This window comes from Aplidium turbinatum, chromosome 8, assembly GCF_918807975.1.
Source record: "Aplidium turbinatum chromosome 8, kaAplTurb1.1, whole genome shotgun sequence".
Classification (NCBI taxonomy): domain Eukaryota; kingdom Metazoa; phylum Chordata; class Ascidiacea; order Aplousobranchia; family Polyclinidae; genus Aplidium; species Aplidium turbinatum.
The window spans coordinates 4333690-4356803 of record NC_137479.1 but is presented as its reverse complement, the minus strand read 5'-3'; the positions used below and the strand labels follow the sequence as shown (position 1 = coordinate 4356803).

The 23114-nt window shown below is 39.1% G+C and overlaps 1 protein-coding gene across 1 annotated transcript; it reads right to left on the bottom strand.

Moving 5' to 3' along the window:
* Positions 1–747: 747 nt before the first annotated feature.
* On the bottom strand, positions 748–20932 carry LOC145775440 (uncharacterized). The gene is made up of 13 exons (XM_082586736.1): positions 20661–20932; positions 20073–20280; positions 15136–15231; positions 12188–12319; positions 11725–11840; positions 10079–10248; positions 9523–9740; positions 8501–9192; positions 8190–8380; positions 6535–6625; positions 6044–6122; positions 4134–5412; positions 748–3728 (listed from the first exon to the last, which is right to left on the bottom strand). Exons 1-13 carry the CDS (start codon positions 20842–20844, stop codon positions 3480–3482), a joined length of 3705 nt encoding a protein of 1234 aa, XP_082442862.1. The 5' UTR covers positions 20845–20932; the 3' UTR covers positions 748–3479.
* Positions 20933–23114: the final 2182 nt, after the last annotated feature.

Genomic DNA, 23114 nt, shown 5'->3' with positions numbered 1-23114 from the left:
CGCATAGGCTATATCACATAAAAGACTGAACAAAAGTTAGCTGAGTAATTTTTACAAATACCAAGTTTTGATGCATTCAGTTTGGACCTTGTCTCCTTCTCTGATTTGCACAAACGTCCAGTGCCATGTCATAATGGAGCAAGCGTAAAGCATTGAGTTGGTTCTGGTGAGAACATCATGTTGAATAATTTTTGGGTGTTGAATTCGAATCGAAACTCGAAAGTCTTAAGCTATCCCGTCAGGTTTTGAAACGTAAAAGACGTTATTTTCGACAAACAATCGACGTTGCATTTATCACGAATATAACGTCAGCAAACGTTGAATCAATGTAAAAAATTCTGGTTAAGAACAATCTGTTCCGACAGCACAGTTGGTTGGCGCGTGACTTCGTGAACGAAGAAGCTTCAAGATCAAGCAGCGCTGGTTCGACTCTCGGGGTGTGCGCTTGAGCAACGCATTCTAAGGACTGCTCTCCATTCAGCGGCACCTAATGGATGGAATAATTCCCTGGCAACAACACTTCAACAATCGGAAACTTCACTCTGTCAATCTCAGTAACCGGTGCCCTGCCTCAAGAGCCTCTACATTGTCTACAAGTACGCGAAACTACCAGGGACCTATCAAGGCTTTGTCAGTCCGAGGATATAGATTCAAACCCAATCTATTTTAGGTGCCATCCTGAACAAACACTTTACTTGCACTATTGCTGGCCAAAGCTTGGCCACAAACTAGAAGGCGACGTTCTCTATCAGGTTTTATTGCCAAGGATAAACTGGCGTGCGAAAGATCATTTAACTCGAGATAAAACGAGTGCATATATATTTATATATAACCACTAACGGCACAAATCAAAATAATAACACAGTAACGCAATAAGCACAAGTGGAAACTCCGGAAACACAAAAAGCAGTTAAGTTTCAAAACACCAACCAGGGAATGTACAAAACAGCACTTTAAAAAAGTTGGTAATCAAATACTGCATGAAGCTGTGAAATGAATGACATTAAATTGAACTGACAAATACAAAGTTTGTGCGGCGGTTAAGCAACATATCATTGGTTTTATGGCTGAATAAAAAATCAGTCTTATCATTGTAAAATTTACGTTAAAGTGGACGCAATAAAGACTTCAATTGCTTGAATATCCAAACAATCAAATTTCAATTAGATTGTGTATGTCACTTTTTTCATACGAAGTGCCCCACAAATGACATAGGGTGACGCAAGTGAAGCTTGACCGCCATCCAGCGACGATTCAACACCGATGCTTCCCAGCCAACACAAAGTAGAAAGTTTTATAACTTTTGTATTAAGATACAATATTAAGAATAATTAATTAATTATACACATCTGTAAGACTAATTTTGTACGATATATTTTAAAATATGCAATCTAGTTATAAACGCTTTTTTAAAATAGAATTGTAATCCTGTACTTAAATAGTATGACAAGTTGAGAGCAGCTGATATTACAAAATGGTATTTCGCTGCTCCTGGCCAATCACATTGAACTGTACAACAGTAGGCTAAGAGTACTTAGCGTTTTTCTTTTTTATAAACTGTATGTTGCTATGATATGAGCTTGTTGTGCAAAGCTTTAGAATTTGATTTACAAATAGACTTATTTTTATCGCTGTGACAAAAGAGTTGTCTCTTTCAACAAGTCATCTAGCCATCCGTCTTGCTCAAGGCTCACGACAAAGTCAAGCATGATCTCAGTGCCGTGATTTGATTGAAGAGACAAACTAATATTCCGAGGGAAGCCTAGCACAATTTCACGTGCGGACATTATACAAGCCTGTGTCAAAGGTTAACGTTAAAACTAAGTTGAATTCAGTTTAAGCAAAAGCAATTGCTGATTTGTTTAGTGTCCATCAACCAAACTAAACTGCACTTTCAATAAAACCGTTTGTTGCAAAGGGAACGGTAACGTTTCAAACCGAACTTTAGTCGCATATGCCGCTCAGGTTAACAACCAATAACACATACTCATTGGGGAACCAGTCAGGTTAAAGGCCATCCACACTCATCGGAGAACCAATCAGGTTAAAGACCAACCACACTTTTCGGGAAACCAATCAGGTTAAAGACCAACCACACTTTTCGGGAAACCAATCAAGTTAAAGACCAACCACACTTTTCGGGCAACCAATCAGGATAAAGACCAACCACATTCGTTGGGAAACCAATCAAGCTAAAGACCATCCACACGCTTCGGGAGACCAATCAGGTTAAAGACCATCCACATCAGGAAACCAATCAGCTTAAAGACCATCCACATCAGGAAACCAATCAGGTTAAAGAGTAAAGACCATCCATAATTGAGGAGCCAATATGGTTAAGGACCATCCACACTAGAGTGGTTCAAAAAAACACAATTTTCTCGGAATCTTCCTCCACAAGGCTTAAAATGTGCCATTTTCCCATAGAAGTGCCCTTGCAAAAAATTAGACTGATTGGAAGTCGTTTAGAGGTCAATCAGATTTTCACTTTTTTACCACATTCTGCCTATGCCAAACCCTATCGCACACAGGCCGATATTGTGTGCAAGACTTACAGAGAGGGAATGCCCCCTATTGTTTTGAAAACCACAGCAGAGAATGAGCTAGACTTCTATATGATGCATAATTAAACTTCGTGTGTATGTAAACAGATTTATTAACTTAACACCCAACAAAGCAAAAATCTTATTTTCATACTAAACTATCGGCAATTCGGCATCTACCATTTTTATTGAAAAACACTCGAAACCAGCAGTAGTCTCATCAGTCATCACTTCAATTATTTTGATAGGTTAAATAAGTTTAAACATAATACAATTTTCCTTTTATCACAAAGAGACATCCATATCACGATAAATGAATTAAAATACAATGTTAGCATCAAGGACTGTGGTGTTAAATCAGATATGACATTCGGCCACTGTTTTCGTCACAGTCTCATTTCAGGCTTTGTTGAGATTAAGGGTTGCTTTGGTTGGCACCGGAAACCTTTTCCTGTAGATGCTTACTAACTGCAAGTAGGTACTGGTACTGTTTCTGAGTCTCATGAAAATGATTGAAGTGATGACTGATGAGACTAATGCCGGTTTCGAGTGTTTTTCAATAATAATGGTAGATGCCGAATTGCCGATAGTTTAGTATGGAAATAAGATTTTTGCTTTGTTGGGTGTTAAGTTAATAAATCTGTTTACATACACACTAAGTTTAATTCTGCATCATTTAGAAGTCTAGCTCATTCTCTGCTGTGGTTTTCAAGATGATAGCGGGCATTTCCCCCTCTGTAATTCTCGTACACAATATCGGCCTGTGTACGATAGGGTTTGACATAGGCAGAATGTGGTAAAAAAGTGAAAATCTGATTGACCTTTAAACGACTTCCAATCAGTCTAATTTTTTGCAAGGGCACTTCTATGGGGAAATGGCACATTTTAAGCCTTGTGGAGGAAGATTCTGAGAAAATTGTATTTTTTTGAACCACTCTAATCCACACTCATCGGGGAACCAAGTTCTAGCTCTCGCTGGAGTGCGTCCATGTCTTGAGGGCAGAGGTAGGAATAATTGAGCCAATCAGCAAGCAGGGATGAGTCGGAATGATCTGTGGATACTGTATACTCCATGCTACCTCCTTCTCCTGCGGAGCGAGGGATAATGTCGCTAATGTCTACTCCAAGTCCGTATCCCAGAGCACTGGCCGCTCCGGCGGACGGGATAGATTCATTCATTGCCATCTGTGGATGAATGACAACAAATTAAAGCAAACGTTAGCTCAGTTTAAAGAGGCGACCACCAATCGATGACACCAGAATGTCCGGTTTGGCCGCCATCTTTGCTAGCAATACCCCGTTCTATATACGAACAGTTCGGAAACAAAGGTGGAAAGCCAAGTCAACCAAGTGAAAAAATAAACATCTGAACCAGCCAGGTAGAGTTTTTCTTCCAGGACACGTATTTTACAACATTTGTTCACTCGCATATCCTATGTGCATGTTTCTCACTTAACATTTGAACAAGAAAAGGACACAAGCAAATATATTTCAGTGACCCGGTGGAGATTGAGTTACGCGCAATGGAAATCCACAAACTTTCCAGATATACACACACGTTTCACACAACAAACAAATAAAGATACGTACCGAATACTGTGGCACGGTCAGTGAAGCGGTCGTATCCACGTGAGGCACAAACACCCCACCACTGGTGTCATCAATAGCTGTGCTTGCATTCGGTTCCGGCAGCTTGCCCACCGCAAACGAGGGCGTTTCATCAGGAGATTTGATGAACGAACCCAGGGAATAGTCGTACGAGGAGCCGGTATGAGATTTTCTATCGTCCATAAATTCTTGGATATGGCGAAAGAGCGAACTTGTCGAGCTCCCCGTGTTGGTCTTGTCCGCATCAGTGCCCTTCTTGACGTTCGGCGGTTCGGAATTGCTATGTTGACGGACTGATGACGATGACGTCATACTGACCTGAGTAACGTCACCGATCGGTATCGATGAAAGAAACGTAAAAGATCTTGAACGTGAAGTGGAAGAATCCAAAGGATCTTGTGGAACATCATCCACAGGAGGATCTTGAACATTTGAGTTGAGCCCGGATGGGTAGGATGCAGGTCTACCGCTAGTCGGAGGGACTTTACCTCCCTCAATGCTGGTACGCTTCTGGAATTCCTCATTCAGGACAAAGTCGATGGTCTCCGGGCTTAGAGTCGCTAGATGGCGTCCCTGTGGGGTGGATATCAAGCTACTGTGCTGAAGGGCCTTCCCGGGGGTCATTAGCTCGTCCCCGACAAGAACTGACACTTTAGGGTCACTTTCGTTTGTAAATAAAGAAGCCGGTCTGTGTAAGCCACTTTCATCCGGTTTCGACTTCTTAAACTGACTTCCACTTTGTGACTCTCCGTCGCTTTCAGGGATGAAAACTCCTCCTTCAGCCCCATAGATCCTCTGGCTACCCTCTGTATCAGGGTTAGGCTGCTGAGTGAGGTTACTGATGCTGGGGTCAGCGCCACGAGAAAGACTTGTCGAACAATCTTTGAATGAATTGTCGAACACAAAAGCTTGATTGTTGCGCAATTGAGGCGGCTCGTCGGCAGGAAATGGCTGGCGCGGTTGCAACTGGTAAGAGACATTCGGGAAGGGAGCTGACTGGTTATGTGGCCCAGAGGCATCCACAGGGCCACCAATATAATGCAAGGGAATATTCTTCGCACTAGAGTGCTTCAGGGCTTGGTTGTCAGCTGATTGGTGTGCTGGTACAACAATTGACCCTCCGGAGGAGCCTTGAGGCACTCCTTGAGGTTTGCCTGTGCTTCCACTCAGCAGCACGGTAATCAGGCGATTGCTGTTCGGTTGCACGGGGAACAAAGGGGGATTGGGAACGCTAGTAGATGAAGGTTGTTGGGTGGTGTTTCTGCAGAACATGAAATTAAGAAATAGACATTAAAACAAAACGAAGTTATGCTGTAATTTTTCTTAGTTAAATAAAAGCAATAGGTTATAGTCCAGTAAGACAATCTCCTAATGACAGTGATACAAATCAATCACTCTCTTCCAACCTACTGTGAGTCAGCATGGAAGCAGTGTGGCTTATGAAATCACATGGAATCAAATATCAATTGAAACAGATGACCCATGTTGATGCGGAATCTGCTTCAAGCGGAGATGACGACTAAATGTATGGGTCAATAAAGAAAAGCAAGGATTAAAAATTACAAATGGATGATGGCAGTGATACTTTTCAGCATATGTATTGACACCTAAAACCTCCATCTTCTTTTGAGGTATATTGAATCATTATCTTAAACAACAGACGCCAATACATGCTTACATCTCCCGGGCAAAAATAAGCTACCTTACAAGTACAATGCACGATTAAAGTAAAACAAAAACTATTGGAAACCAACTGAGTTAAAAAAAACGATGGTTGAACTTCGAAAATAACAGGAGACGCACAAAAACACCATGCTGTAAAAGCTAAGGCATCGTTAAACGAAGTGTTGCATTAAAATCAAAAGTTAATGTCTCCATAAAGATAAACTCACATATTAGTTGGTTGATAGGTACGAGGGGTTGACGATGGCAAGCTTTTGTGTCTGTTCACTCCTCTGTTATCTCGACGACCTATTGAACGGTAGGTGCTTAGGATAATGATAACCATAGTGAAACAGTCTCAAATTATAAAACTATAATCTTCCACAATCGAAATGGGATCATCTGGAGGATCATTTTTTCTGTAGGAGCATGATTTAGGAGGATCATTGCTCTGAAGGTTCATGGTTCTGGAGGAGCATGATTCTGGAGGATCATGATTCTAGAGGATCATAATAAATCGTGGCGGTGATAAATACGTTGAAAGACAAGCGACTTAAAACATGCTTTCGAAAGTGACTTCCCAATTTGTACATTAAACATGAAGGGGGGAATGCGCTTAGCAAAGATACTGCATATGCTGATACTGCACGATCCGCAGTATCATATTATCACATTGACTTAACATGAGCTTGTGGTTTTCTACTCAAAAACAGCCATGTACCTTCTTTTACAGATTTGCTTGAACTTGCACGTTCTGGCTTGCTTTCTTGCGGAATCGAACCCGTGCCCTGTTCATCATCCTTTGTTTTCGTCTGCATGAACAAGCAGAACATTTGAAGCAGCTTGAAGAGAACGTCATTAATTTAGGGTTGTAGAGTCGGAGGAATTTCGGCGTGCCCTGAGTCAAAGTCGTTGAAAAGAGACCTACTCTGACTATGTCGACTCCGAACAATAAAATACATTTTTCCAGAAAATGGAAGTGTTTGTTCTTACCAGACTTTGTGAAAGTGGTCGTTTAAATGTCTATCACAACTCCAGTGGTATTAAATTTTTAAAAAAGAGTAAAAATTTAACTGGCAATGCCCAAACATGTGGCAATACTGAAGTAGTAAACCGAGGAGTCGGAATGGCATTTTTGCCCGACTCCACAGTCCTGTATTAAGTTACCATCCTAGTTTTATGCCATTCAGACAATTTTGCAATTCCACGTCAGTGGCAAATGTAAAAAAATTATCTATACGTGATCCAAGCATCGGTGGCGAGACGATAATGGAGGTCGACATGCGACTTTTCTGCAGCGACCACGCCCACCTAATTTATTGCACACTGGGTAAAGATCATTATCATCATCATAATCCATCGTCGGTTTGTTCCCCACTAGTGGGGGTGGCCGATTGTTTCCACGCAGCAATTGTTTTAATCCCTTTTCTCCATTTCACCCTGTCCCTTGCATCTTCTTCCTTCAGTCCGACTTTTTTAAATTCATCCTTCACTTGTTGTTTCCACGTTCTTCTTGGACGACCGCGTTTCCTCTTCCCATCCACCTTTAGATCTAGTGCCTTTCTAAGAAAACTTCCTTCCTCCTTCCTTATCACATGTCCATACCATCTTACCCCATTTGCCCTTGCCAGTTGGTCTATGGTCTCTCTCATCTCTAGCATATCCAACAATTCTTCAGTCCTTTTTTCCCTTCTCGTTTTCACCCCACACATTGCTCTCACCATTGACCTTTCCGTTCTTCTCAGGATTGCCAGTTCACTCTCTCTCAATACCCATGTCTCGCTACCATATAGCATTGCAGGCCGCACACAGCTCCGATATACTTTTCCTTTCAGCCTTAGTGAAAATTTTCTGCCATGCAACATTTCCCCACATTCCCTGAACTTTGCCCAGCCCAATCTTGCCCTTGTTGTCACCGCTACTTCACATCCACCACTTCCATTTATCCGATCACACAGATAACAGAAGTCTGTCACTGTTTCGATTCCATGGCAGAACTCATCATCATGGCCTTCCACTTCATTCCTTCTTTTACTGCATTTTCCACAAACAAAACACTTCGCCAATCTAGATGAGCGTGTTTTTTCAACAACTAGCTTAAGACGAGTGTCGAACCAGGTTCGCACGATTATTGGAAAGCGAGTAGGCTGCTCATACGCTGCGCCATCCCATCACTTGCAGCAAGCATGCATTGTTTAAAAAAATAAAATAAACGACTAATTATCACGTTTTTGGAGTTACAAAACCGTTGAGAAATTTTCGCCGTTATCGGAACTGTTTGGTGTAACGGTAGAATTTTTGTGAACTTAAAGTATGACTTAAACCTTCCAAAAGTCAAATGGTGACCTTGATGAAAAAGAGGAAGGCGCCTAATACCTGCATCTTTTTCCACCGATCAAGCAAGTTCTTGTCAGCATCGCTTAGTTGATCCTTTTTTCTCGCCTCCTCTTTTTTTCTCTCCTTTTCAGCGGCTCTCTCTTGTCTTTTCTTCCTTTTCTCTTCTCTTTCCCGTTGTCGTTCAGCAGCAGTAACGGATTTCTTCACTTTCTCCAGCGGCTTGCCGAGTCCTGATGAAAAGTCACATACTCACAAAAATTTTGTGGTCGCAGTACAAACGGACACGGTGAATCTGTCTAGTTACTTAAGACATATCCTAAACAACGCTCTTGAAGCAAACAACAACTTACCTTTTTGCTTTGCAAACATATTTGCGAAGATGGAATCTCTGATTTTAATCTTTGTATTTTCTGAAATGGTGGTTTTCTTCGGCGCATTTGAGGAAGAACTTTTCTTTGAAGTTCCTTTCTCGTTTTCTTTCTTTTGTTTGTTATTTAGTTTCTTAACCGCGTCAGATTTCGTTGAGTTCATGTCAGTCAAGTCCACAGTATTGTTATCTTGCACCACCTGAACGGTGATCATTGGTTGAGTGGATACCGGTGGGATCTGGTTTAAACCGGTTGTAGACTTTGAGTCAGCTTTGCTTTCGCGAGACTCTTCAGAAAATGCGCCTTGCCGAGCTTGTTTCGCAGTTTTTGAATCCAACTCAATGCTAATGTCCATTGAGCAAACAGAATTTGCGCTCTTCATGGCTACGTCATCGTTAGGTTTCGTCAGAAAGTGATTGGCGGGTTCTACATCATCGTTAGGTTTGGTCAGAAGGTGACTGGCGGGTTTGGGCAAAATAACTTTGTGCGTTGTTGAAGGAATGGGAGGCTTTTTAAAAACTGAGGTAGTCGTTGCGCTGGATGATGGAATGGTTTTGTTAACCACATTAGAAATAGTCTGACTGGTCGATTGGCTCAATGGTGGAGAGGCAGTGGGTGAAGGCACAGAATTGTCGACTGACTTCTCATGAACAACACTTAGTTGTTGGGATAGCCTGCACAACATGATGAGATTGGTGGTCAGTTGGAGGACTGGATGAAGCAAAACAATACATCACTAATTGACTATGCGGGAAACAATCAGTCATGGGAACTGACACGAGAGCTGGCATATGATTAGTCAACAGCGTTTAACTCAACTCACTTCAAAAATACTACTTACCTCAACCAAATTTTAATTTCACCTACATTTAGTGGTAACATCGCAAAACTACTAACCAGCTACTATTATTAGTGATAATAAATTGCATTGTAATACAATTTTCAACTTAAGTGAGAAAGTTCAGCCTAAGTACCAGTAGTAGTAAAGCCATAGCACTAGTCACCTGCTTTTCCACTCACAATATGCGTGGATGGCAGCAGCAGCTTGTTCTCGAACGGCATTCTTAGTTACAGTGGCTTCGAAGCGAAAGTCAAATGGAAGCGGACACTTTGGCTCATCATCAGCGTCGTGGTAACCTTTGAAAAAGGGGTGGCCCAATGTTTGTTCGGCCGTGGGCCGCAAGCTTGGGTCAAATTGCAAGAACGATTGGAGCAACTCCACCTGAAAGAGTAAACAAATGTAAAGTGTAAGCACACATCGCACACACGCGACACGGCGCTCAGATAGCAAAATCCGTCATTTTTACATCACGTCTGCAGTCTGCAGACGTTGAATCAATGTAACAATAACGAATTTTCTGTCTGCGAAAGAATAAACAACAACAATAACTCACTTCAGGTGATGATGAAGCAGACTAGTAAAACGTGCTCGTGTTGATTCCAGTTAAAAACATTTTTTGCTTCTAGTTTAATCTCATATGATGTAACAAGAACGTATAAACGTACAGATATCAGGAAATACACAGTTTGCATACTGAGCATAAGATTAACAATTCCTACCATCTGTTCGGATGCTTTGGGGTAGAGCGCCCCGAACTTGACCGGTTCTCGATGAGGGAGGCTTCTGACGTAGTTCCTTACGCGTTCGGAACGTATTGACGTCACCAAGTTATTGTCGGGCGAGCCAAGAATCGATATCACCAACTGCAGCTGGTGGACGTAATGACGGCCTGGCGGAAAGGAAGAGTTTAATGGTCCATTACTAACTAAAAGTTTTAAAATTGTGTCTTGTCTTGTCGATTCACACGATAAACACCATTCGCATGGTCATGATGAAAATGCTTCTACTTTAGCAAGTTTGTTACGCAATAAACGAGTTCTTACCTAGAACAAAATGCGTCACTTTTGCATTGATTTAACGTCTGTAGACGTTGAATCAATGCAAAAATGGTGGATTTTGCTGTCTGGGTACGTCTTGCTACTTCTTCAAAGTCCACACATCGGCTTTAACATCATTACAATATTTAAATAATATTTCTTCAAAGCTTCACTAAAACCATACGAAATTGAGTCAAGCGTAAAAAATCAGGTATTCTATAAGTGTTTAGATCAGGGATGTCCAACCTGCGGCCCACCTGAGATTTTTGTGCGGCCCTCTAGTCATTTTCAATCCAAGTAGTATTTTGAACTTCATGGAGAAAAAGAAACAAAATTTAAACTTTATAGAAAATGAAGAATGGTTGAATGATTTGTCTTTCGTAGTTGGCCTCACAGAAGTGCTAGCTGAGCTCAATTTGCATTTACAAGAGAAAGGTCAGTTGTGTAGTTCAATGTTCGAGTGAATAAGTAGCTTTACCAGGAAATTAAAACTTTTCATAGCACAACTGAAAGCTGACGAATCTGTGCATTTTCGTAGTCTATCTGAAAGAGCTCAAGACAGGTCTGTAAACTATGAAAAGTATGCTAAGTTATGTGAAAATTTGCTTGAAGAATTTACAGTCAGATTTTCTGACTTCAAAAAGATTGAAATTGAATTAAAATTATTCAGTGTGATAAAGCGCCACCCGCAGACCCATTTTCATTTCAGTGTGATAAAGCGCCACCCGAATTTCAACTCGAACTGATTGAACTGCACAGTCGAGAAAGTTTGAAAACTTTCCACAGAGAACACACTCCTCTTTCATTTTATAAAGAATTACATTCATGTAATGAATTTTTTAAATTAGTTAATTTGTCCAGAAAATTATTGTTTATGTGGGGCAGCACATATTGTTGCGGGCAGTTATTTTTATCCATGAAAAACATCAAAACTGGAGAAAGAAACAGACTGACCGACAAACACTTAGTAAACATCCTAATAATCAACACAACGTCCTTTAATGCAAATGTTGATAACCTCTTAGCTGGAAAACAATGTCAAAAATCTCATTCAACTTTGTATTGTAGAAATAAATTTTTGTTTCTTTCTATGTGTGTGTTATTTGTTCCTATTTTCAAAGATGAAATTAATAGTTTTTAATTGTTTCTTTATGTATTATACCTATTTTTCTTGAAACTTAATAGGTCCTGCGGCCCATTGATTTATTTCAAATGACAATGCGGCCCACTATAATAAAAGGTTGGACATCCCTGGTTTAGATAGTTTGTATCGACGCCTAAACTGATAGGACAACACGGCATTAAACCAACTTCATAAGGGAACTTACCAGGAAATATTTGTTTGCGTCCCATCATTTCAGCAAAGATGCAGCCCACAGACCACACGTCAATTGCCTGACTGTACTCCCCGATGGAGAGCATCAGCTCAGGAGCTCGGTACCACCTGTGGATTACATTGCATCGTTAGACTTTTTGAAGGTGAAAAACCTAGCTTAGGTGATGAGGGGAAGGAATCCATACTGTACTAAACATGAATGTAATTATACTGTAACTGTAGTTGAAAAATACAAAATACCGTGTTATATTTCAAACTATATTTCAACATATAGCCTATAGAGATTGTGTGACAGAAGATATAGAAATAGTGGGAGTGATGGAGGAAGATGCTGCTGACAGAGTGATGTGGAGAACTGCAATCTGTACCGGCAACCCAACTTGAAGTGGAAATAAAGCCAGAAGAAAAGTCCGTGTTGGTTTTTCGTAAACAATGTCAGAACTTCATCATCATACCTAGTGGCAACATATTCAGTCATGAAGAACTTTTGGTCATCCGGTGTGCTAGACACAGCTCTTGCCATTCCGAAGTCTCCGATTTTCAACTCACAGTTCTCGTTGACAAGCAAGTTGCTCGGCTTCAGATCTCTGTGTGGAAAATCAACTCAATTCAGTTGTTCAAGCAAACAAAAATATTGAGTTTTTTACATTTTGCACCACGCCAATTTCCGCACGGAATCTTATATATACTGTAGCTCTTTGGTGCCACAATGCTATGTGCACAGATATTACCTACACTGGCAAAGCTAGTTATGCTAACAAACAAACCATCAAAAATACAACTACCAACATAACAAAAAACAACAAGCAATATAACATCACATGTTGAGATGATCTAGCCCTAGTGCCATGTCGCCAGAAAAACACAAAAAACGTGACTTATGTCAGATGAATGTACTTATGCTATATTTAATTGACAAGCAAAACAAGGTAGTCCAACTTTAGCGGGTTTAACATAATATATTACACACAAAACAATATATATGCATAACATAATAACTCAAACGTTTTCGACACGTACGTGTGTCCTCGTCAGGAAAATATATCTGCAATATACGCAAAATGAAAAATTGTAAGATAAATTTGACTTTGCACTTCTGTAACTGTTTTACACCTTATAATATATATGTGATCTATTTCCCACCACCATATTATATAATTTACTCGTAATCATTCTTGTATCATTTGTTCAGTTTGTGCTTTTCAGTCCAGAGTGTCGTTACAGTTATCATGTAGTGCAAAGTCAAATTTATCTTACAATTTTTCATTTTACGTATATTGCAGATTTAATTCCTGGTGAGGACACACGTAGGACGTGTCAAAAACGTTTGAGTTATTATGTTATATATTTTGTTTTGTGTGCAATACATTATGTTAAACCCGCTGAAGTTACTTTGTTTTGCTTGTCTATGGTTCAAACAAGCAAACTCCCTACCAAAGTTTTATCTACATTTAATTATGAACGAAAATAGGATACTATAGCAGTAGTTGACAATCAAAACAAAAGCTTAGGTGTTACAAATAGCTTAAACGGGCACAACAATATAACGGGTTCTTGCAAAGTTCTACTAAAGAACCAAATACCAAAGTACACGCCCCCCAAGCTTCCGGCGGCCATGGCCGCAGAGAAGTCGTTGTATGGCCTCTGAAACTACTGCGCCGGTAGCCGATGTTTGGTCACCGGCTTCCACAGTCAACAAATACCGAGAAATGTTGCCGAAAAAACTTTCTCAAAAAGTCTGAGCGTCAAACCATGAAAACTCGAAGACCAGGTCTACAGTAGTTGGGAAGCAGTGCATTTAAGTAGGCTACAACTACAAACATGTTTCAGGGCCTTGTTCTTACCTGAGCTGAGCAGCCTGCGCAAAATCATTGCCGACGTAAAATTATTGTGAAATGGCGTCGGCAATTGCCGAAATTAAAATTTTGAACACGCTTATTTGACGTGCTCAAACGCTGTATTTTCAAATTTGATAATTTCTTATGGATTCTAAAACTTTATGCGTTTATTAAGCAATATGCAAAGCTCATGAGACAAAATAATTGCTTTTTGAAGAATAGGTAGTATTCATTGGTCATTCAGCAAAAAGAACTGCTCTGAGCAATCAGTGTTTCCATTTTTGCGTATATAATCGTTCTTACTACGAAACAGTCATGATTACAATATGTCATGTCGGCTGCATAGCCGAGTGGTGAGAGCTCTGGAACGGCAACCGAAACGGCGCCGGTTCGACACCGCTCAAGAGCATGGGGCTGTGTCTTTGGCAGGACACTTAAAGGCATGCCTGAAGGTGGACACGAAGATTGGCTTCCTTGCCTTCCCGTCCACTTAATCTAAATCTTCAACCACCGAGTGTAAGCCTGGATACGACAAACAAAAAAAACAAGTCATGATTGTAGCAATCGATCTTAAACCTTAGTGGGCGCATAAAATAATGATGGTTGTCTAGGTAATAATAACAGCGATAGACGTGGTTAATGCAAGTAACTGATCACACAGAAAAATATAAAAACACAAGAAAATAAAGTAAATATGCTCGGAAAGTCGAAAGCGATACACCCATCACTAACGGCAATTGTTAATCTTCATCATTTTGCAACTTGCATGACCATTTTTAAACTATGTGTCGTTTTTCGGCACGAAGATCGAAGAAGCAAATGTTAAGAACGTCAAAGCGGCAATATTCATATTTGTGGCCAAAACCACAAAACATCTTTATCTCACATTTTCCGATTTAATTCTCACACATTACAGGTATCTTTGCTTCAAGAACGTCATGGAGTGTCTTAATCACATATATTAGTTATTACTGGTTTAGTTTGAATGGTTTTTATCTTTCTATCGACCTCTCACGTCAGGAGTTTCAGTTTTCCCTTCACACTCCTAGACACGCCTTTTCCCCTCAGTTAAGCCATTACTGGCGGACATCAGCACTTTTTTACATTGATTCAACGACTGCAGGCTTTGAATCAGTGTAAAAAGGGTTGATTTGTTGACTGGGTTTCTGTAATAATCAACATAGGTGTTCAAATATTGTGTCGACACTTTTTTGCCACTCAATTCATATTTTTCTAGAGCTAGATTACTTCGGCATTTATGTCCGCAATTGCCAATTGCACACGCTAAATTTGAAGGATGTCTGAGTGAACGCAAAAACACGATGATATAATCAACGGATTTGTAAAAACGCAAATCTTTAACGGATTTTTCATTCTGGCTGATGGGCGTGAGAATTTGGCCGCCGGAAAGCTCTCGTAGGCCATGCTTGGTCGTCGGAAAAACAAAGGAGGTTAGAGGCCTGGTAGTACATAATGCATATGACAATTTAACAATCAGTTTGACGCAAACGACAGACCAAGAGATTCCACGTTGACAAACTGTTCGAGTGTTTGTATGTTCTCACCTGTGTATGACGTTGGCAGAATGGATATATTTGAGACCTCGAAGAAGTTGGTACAAGAAGTAACAAATGTGCTCTGCACTAAGAGGTTGTTCTGATCTGTTGAAAAACAGATAGGCTACATACTGTACAATGTACATTAGGGTGCATCATTTGCCGAAAATTTTTGATAAATGAGCCTAACTTTTTTTTACATGTGAGGTTAGCTAAAAAAATGACTTGTACAAAATTGCACCCCGATTGAACAAAGTTTAAACCCCCCAGCCGGCCCTTAATTTTGGACTCCAATGTCATTTTTTCAATGTTTTTGCCACTAGGTGGTGCTATGTTTATGCTACACGCATGGGGTTACTTTTAAAAGATGGTCCTTCAATTTCCTCATCATGCTAAAAAAAAAAAATTTTAAATCAGTCAAGGGGACGTCAAAAAATGGGTAAATTGATGTTTTATTTTAGTCAAAACACTGCAGTACGACATCTAGTGGCGAAAATTGAATTCAGGATATCTGCTAAAGTTCTTATCCAAATAAAATAAAATTGGTATCTAGACCCCCATTTTCGAGGGTGGAGAGTCCATTTTTGATGTTTGTTTTGCATCATTTGGCCACTAGAGGGCTTAATGCTCAGTTTCAAATTTTAAATGCATTTGAATTGTTGCCATTATAAACTTTTATCGTTTTCACAGGAAATTAATAATAAGTTTATTCTAAAACTATACATAACACTGGCTTGTTATGTCTGACTCTAGCTTTAGAGAATCTATTCTTGAAACAATTGTAACAGAAGATGACAAAAGCATCAATGGAAGTAGGCTACCAACCGAGCATCAAGTCCTTCTTTGCTACTTGGCACATGGTCAATGTCCAAGTGTGTCTTTTAAACAAGAGGCTGCGAACGAAACCGTAGATTCTGTGATTCCTTTTTTTGAGAAAGCTGGTATACCTACTGTTCATAAGCAAAAAATGGCTGAAGCTGTAGAAAAGTTATTGGGAGAGTTTGAAAGTTTGTTAAAGATCAAAGTGAGTGTCCAAAAATCTGGAAAACTGAAAGAAAGAATCAAAATTTTTAGGAAAAGAATAAAATAACAAAATAAAATAAAAGGTTTACATGACCAACTCTTTGTAGTCCCCTACTGCATGGCTGTTGCAGATAATTGTAACAGAGGTTGATAATTTCTTGTCTTGTAGCCAAATTTTCCGGAATATTAATATAGGCTACTCGAGGTCTTTAGTTGAGGAAGGAATAGCAGGAAAGAATTGCTTAAATCTATTGAAGAGGGATATTTCATCGCTCTTCGATACTTCAATTTGTAGAATATCCCAAACATGGCTCAAACTTATTTCACCTACATGATGACTACATGCGAACCAAAGTAAAGGCTTTGAAATGGCATTTTGCAAGGCCACGCATGCCGCCGTTTGAGCTTCAGTGTTGGAACTAGTAGTATCAAATACCATTCCAGACAAACTGTTGCGACAGCCTATAATTTGACCAGATTTAAAGAGGCGTTTTTAAAGAACAGGTAATCTTTCAACTTTTGTTACTCCATCTGATGCATCCATCAGCTTACCATCCCAATGTATATTTGCTATTGCAGGGGGTGTCCAATTATCAGCAATTTCTTCTGAGATTGTTTGAATTGCTTCGATCCTGTGTCTTTCTGTGGATGCGTAACTTAAGCTTAATCTGGAAGGATCTCCATCTGTTGTAGTGATAATTTCATGCATCACAGCTGAAATAGCAGAAGAAACTTTGTTGCGTACTAAGGCCAGGACTACTTTCGGTGTTTTCAGTATATCAGGAGGGATATGAACATTGACTCCGATTTTCACAGATCTTGTGTGTTTCCTGATAATCTGAGTGGAGGAGGAATTTTGATGAAATTCGTTATCATCATCTGTGCTTGTGTCCGTAGTAGTACTGTCACTGAGCACAACAGAGGCAGAGTGGGCTGCATCTACTTCATGCTGCTTTCTTCTTTTACATAGCTTCTTGGTCATTTCCGGTTTCTTCTTCCTCTTGACACAATCAGCCAATGTCCTGTCCTTTCCAGCTAGCGATGCTTTTCGGTCTGACATCATTGATTCCAAAAAAGCTTTGTCCTCATCATTGGTCATCATTTTCAATACGTTTCTGGGCCTAAGCTTCACGTTTTTTTCTTTTATTCTTTTCCTAAAATTTTTAATTCTTTAGATTTTCCAGATTTTCAGGCACTCCCTTTGATCTTTAACAAACTTTCAAACTCTCCCAATAACTTTTCTACAGCTTCAGCCATTTTTTGCTTATGAACAGTAGGTACACCAGCTTTCTCAAAAAAAGGAATCACAGAATCTACGGTTTTGTTCGCAGCCTCTTGTTTAAAAGATACACTTGGACATTGACCATGTGCCAAGTAGCAAAGAAGGACTTGATGCTCGGTTGGTAGCCTACTTCCATTGATGCTTTTGTCATATAGCCAGATAAGAATATATCACTAAGTTACTACCAGCTTGCATCTAACTACTCCCCTGATTATTATAAGCTATTATGTTCGTTCAGAGGATCGCTTGACTTTTCGTAAGATTATTATTTAGGTTGGTTTGGAAAAGATGCATGAAACAACTCAGACACTACATCCTTCATCGGCGCTACCAAAGAGTCTCCACCTCTCATTAGCGATACCAAAAACACTCCATCCCTCACTGACGCTATCAAAGATGATTCAACTCTTATTAGAAATACCAAAAACACGCTGCTATATCATCATGCTTGTTATGCTCTTACATGCGCAGGAAATTAATTTAAAAAACAAAGCTTTTTTAACTATTTTATCTTGATAATGAGCTGCCATATTATGTATTTGTTCTACAATATATAATATAGGCTACTTAATATCGTTGCTGCGAACACTTTATTTCTGTATGAAATCTGTAAATAGTCCTTGTTTTGATAGTCCGTTATGTAACTTCAATATGTGTGTGTAACTGTGTATATTAGTTTGTTTATGTGATGTTGGGTTCAGTCGTGTTCTCATTGCTTTAAGAATTGGCGCTCCAGTTGTTCCAGGAACGAGGAGGCGACTGATTCTTAACTAATTCATCAACTTATTTTAAAGTATCAGGTTTGGTGGCCGTGCTTGACTATATTTATTGATGCATATACCGCAATATTAGATCCTTTCACGCACGTCTTAAACCATTAAGGTTTTGCCACCTTTTCCTTTTGTTAGTTTTGTTACTGTATTTCTTTTTCTCAATATCATTTCTTTTGCATTCTGACAAAGAAAAATAAATTGAATTGAATTGAATTGAATCTTCTGTTACAATTGTTTCAAGAATAGATTCTTTAAAGCTAAAGTCAGACATAACAAACCAGTGTAATGTATAGTTTTAGGATAAACCTAATAATAATTTCCTGTGAAAACGATAAAAGTTTATGGCAACAATTCAAATGCATTAAAAGTTTGAAACTGAGCATTAAGCCCTCTAGTGGCCAAATAATGCAAAACAAACATCAAAAATGGACTCTCCACCCTCGAAAATGAGGGTCTAGATACCAATTTTATTTTATTTGGATAAGAACTTAAGCAGATATCCTGAATTCAATTTTCCCCACTAGATGTCGTACTGCAGTGTTTTGACTAAAATAAAACATCAATTTACCCATTTTTTGACGACCCCTTGACTGATTTAAAAAATTTTTTTTTTTTAGCATGATGAGGAAATTAAAGGGCCATCTTTTAAAAGTAACCCCATGCGTGTAGCATAAACATAGCACCACCTAGTGGCAAAAACGTTGAAAAAATGACATCGGAGTCCAAAATTAAGGGCCGGCTGGGGGGTCTAAACTTTGTTCAATCGGGGTGAAATTTTGTACAAGTCATTTTTTTAGCTAACCTCACATGTAAAAAAAAGTTAGGCTCATTTATCAAAAATTTTCGGCAAATGATGCACCCTAATGTACATACTACATTTACATATATATATATGTGATAGTTTATTGATCAAAAGCTCCGGTTACAAGCTAAAGCCAATAGACTATACCATTGACATGAAATATATAACAGATACATATAGAGTTTATGATAAAACCAAGCTCAACCAGAGTCTAGTCTGAAACAACATGGGCAAACATAGTTGTGCAGACCATAAAATGCAGTTTTAGAAAAAGTTGCATGGTCCATGATATTCTTATTTGTTGTTCTTAAGTCGGTGTGCTGATGTTGTTGAAGATAATATTTTGATATTTACATCTTTGTTATGGCAAGTATCCATGACCTTCCATGACCAAAAGCAAATTAAACGGGCACCTGGTGCTCAATTGGTTACATCACACGATTTTAACGTTATGTCTACTATTTATTGTATGGTCTCGTGGTGACTGCTAAGACGTAGGCCAACCTGGGACTACTCAAACAACAAACACAACAAATAATCAAGCTAACAAAAACAACAAAATAATAGTTGGCATATTTAACTTCACTGAGAGGAAGATATTTAATTTTACTATATCTACTGGCAACGTAGTTTTATTCCAGACTTGAGTCCATAAAAGCAGGAAATAAAATAAAATTAAGTAAGCTATTAGCATATCTTTAACTCAAGAGTTAGAGATAGAATTTTGCTACATATAAATTTAACATTTTATTTCAGTCTTCAGACAGGTGCCCATGGAAGCGAGAATTATAAAATATCTATAAGTATATATATATTGGCACGTTTATCTTGGTTTTAATATGAGTTAGAGTTTAATTTTGCGATACCTCTAAATACAATTTCAATAATAAACCATTAGCACTTCATTAAAGATTTAATCTTGCTAGGACCAGCTCTCAAAAAATTGCTCTGGTGAAAAACACAGTTGCAGGCTGCAGCTACTTACTTTTGAATACTTTGCTTGTATTGATACCTATTTACACTAATCAATAAACATTCAAGTAAGGCTATTTTTGCGACAGAATACCTGATGATGTGATGCAAATCAGACTCCATTAAATCCATTACCAAGTACACATCAGTGCAATTTTTCTGATCTGACTGAATAACGTCTTTTATTCCAACAATGTTGTCATGTTTGAAATGAAGAAGAAGCTTAAGTTCTCGAAGAGTTCGTTTGGCAGTTGTTAAAACCTCAAATGGGTTGACAATCTTTTTTATGGCAACATGACCATCTAAAACAAATAAATGCATATAACTAGCTGCTACAACAATATATATATACTAAATGATAACTAATATGGACTATTGAGAAGGAGCATTCTTCCTGACATCATTGACTGGCAAAAGCAGCTGTTGAGATCTATGTGGCATGAATTAGTGGTGCAATACTGATGAGCCCAGCCTCTTGGGTGAAACATGTGTCTATCGCTGTCAATTCTTGCTTGTACACTTGACTGTCGATAAATACAACATTGACTAACACAACTAAAACACAGTGAGCAAAGAACAATAATTCGCTTCACTTTCTGTTTCAAAGGTGATGGACTAAGAAGTAATTCCAGCACAGTTATGTTGCTAAGTTTACATATATCAAAGACTATTAAGAACTTACTTGTTTTCGTATCAATAGCAGAGCATACAACACCATATGCACCCGTCCCAATCGTTTCCAATAACTTGTATCTACTTCCCACAGAAAATGAAACAAATCCATCGGAAACCTGAGATCGACCACCACCCACAGCTGGGTGCTTTGCAACTAGGCGAATTTTTTGAACATCATTCTTCTCTGACATGATCAACTCAATGACTATTGAGATGATGATTGAAAGAAGTAAACATACTAAAACATGACATGAAATAAGTTATCCAACTTGTATCACATTACATTCTTACATTCAAAATCCTGAAGTTGTAACAACAAACTAATTTTATTGTTAGCCTTGGCTGTAAGGTGGGAAACAAAATTAAAACATTGGCTAAGTAGGGTATCTTAAACAACAATTGCCCAATCATCTCTTTTTTCAGTATAGACGGCCCTCAACGTCCATCACCGTTTGGTTCCGCTTTTGCATCTCCAATCATTATGAAAAACGCAAGCTTTGCACTGCAGGCGACCATTCAGAATCAAACAGCATCTTCTTTTCAACCAGACCAGCCTCCAGCAATGGCTAAAAAAAGTAACAAGAAAAAGAATGCGATGTTGCCAGACAGTTATTCCCACGACCTCTAAACAGATTCCATAAAGGCAACTTCTTGTCTCAATAAGTTTTTCAACTTTCCAGTTTTGCCGTTTTAAGCTTTCTTTTTTTGCGAAGTAATTTTTTTGCTAACTTTTACCTGACTTTATATAAAAAAAAATAAATAAATAAAAAAAAGGAAAAACGTCTTGATCTGATTTTGAATTCTTTTCTCTAAAAAAGAGAAGAAAAAAATGTCTTAAATGAGGCTACTTTATGGTAGGGTCTCGTGGACCTCTTTAGTTGTCCGGTTGTCCGGTACCAGAAAAAAGCTCTATAACTTCGAATATCAAACACAGAATTTGGCACAAGTCCATGCAGGTATTGGACCAATTGTCTGGTCAGAGTTTCCAAGTTAGCTCAGTTGGTTAGCGCGTGACTTCTGGAACGAAGAAGCTTCAAAATCAATCCGCGCTGGTTCGACTCTCGGGGTGTGCGCTTGAGCAACGCACGTTAAGGACCGCTCTCCATTCAGCGGCATCTAATGGATGGAATAGTTCCCCGGCAACATGACTTCAACAATCGGAAACTTCACCTCGCCAATCTCGGTGACCTGGCCAGCGGGCCTGCGACAGTGGCTCACAGCCTTTACATGTATGCGAAACTGCCAGGATTAAGCTCTGCAAGAAGCTTTCCCAGTCCGAGGATAAAGATTCAATCAATCAATCAAGTCGGCTGAAAACTTATCATTCTGCCCCGATAGCTCAGTTGGTTAGCGCATGACTTGTGGAACGAAGAAGCTTCAAGATCAAGCGGGGCTAGTTCGACTGTTGGGGTGTGTGCTTGAGCAACGCATGTTAGGAAACTGCTCTCCATTCAGCGGCATCTAATGGATGGAATAGTTCCACGGCAACAAGACTTCACAACAATCGGAAACTTCACTCTGCCAATTAAGCAATCTATGCTTGCTTCTTGAAATTTTGTATTTACGTTATCGTAAATATGCTTTTTTGGTGCGTAGCCTATATTGAAACGCAGGAACGTTTTAACATTTTTTTTTTGTAGGCTATTTTAAATGGCAAAATTGTCATTTACGTAGGGTGGCAATCAAGGCCGGATTAACCAATAACCATTAGGCTAATAAGGCTATAGCCTTAGGCCCTGAAAAAATTCGACCCTCAATTTTTGTAAGGCTGGTAGTGATAGATCCAGTGCAGTACAGTTTTTGCTTGAAAACGAATGACTGGGTTCAGTCCCTGGTTCAGTCAATACATATGAAGAGCCCATTTCCAAAACCACGTAGGCGCCACTTTTACCGAAATTGAGTTTGGAGCAGGCCTTTTTAACCTGGGAGTCGCGAGTCGTTTTTCGCAGATTGGCGAGGTGCTTGACATTCCAGTGTATTGTTTTCAATTCTTTTTTGCCAGAAAAGAAAAACTGTGTTTTTTTCACAATCGCCCATTCCTCTACTTGAAGTTATTATATCGTTTAAGCTTTCAGACGTTGCTAAGACTTCAACTATAGGAAAGCATTCGATATTTTTCACCAAGTTCTTTTACGTTGTTTTGTGCAGACTAACGTTAACCAGTAACAACGCTATGGTCAAAAAGCAAAATTATGTAGAATCCTATGCAAAATATAGATTTCTCAGTATCGTTTTCAATGGCATTGAAAAAAATTGGTGTCGGCAGTCGGGTATTTTGTATGGAAGGTCTTTCAGCAAATGGTGCACGCATTGACAAACTTAATAGTTAAAACTATGCAGCACCAACCATCTCACCGAAATTGATTTAAATAAGTCCATGAAAGATTGCAATAAATTCAACCGGTGAAAGTGCGAAAACGTTGATTATTATTTATTCTCACTATTTTTTCTTCTATTATCT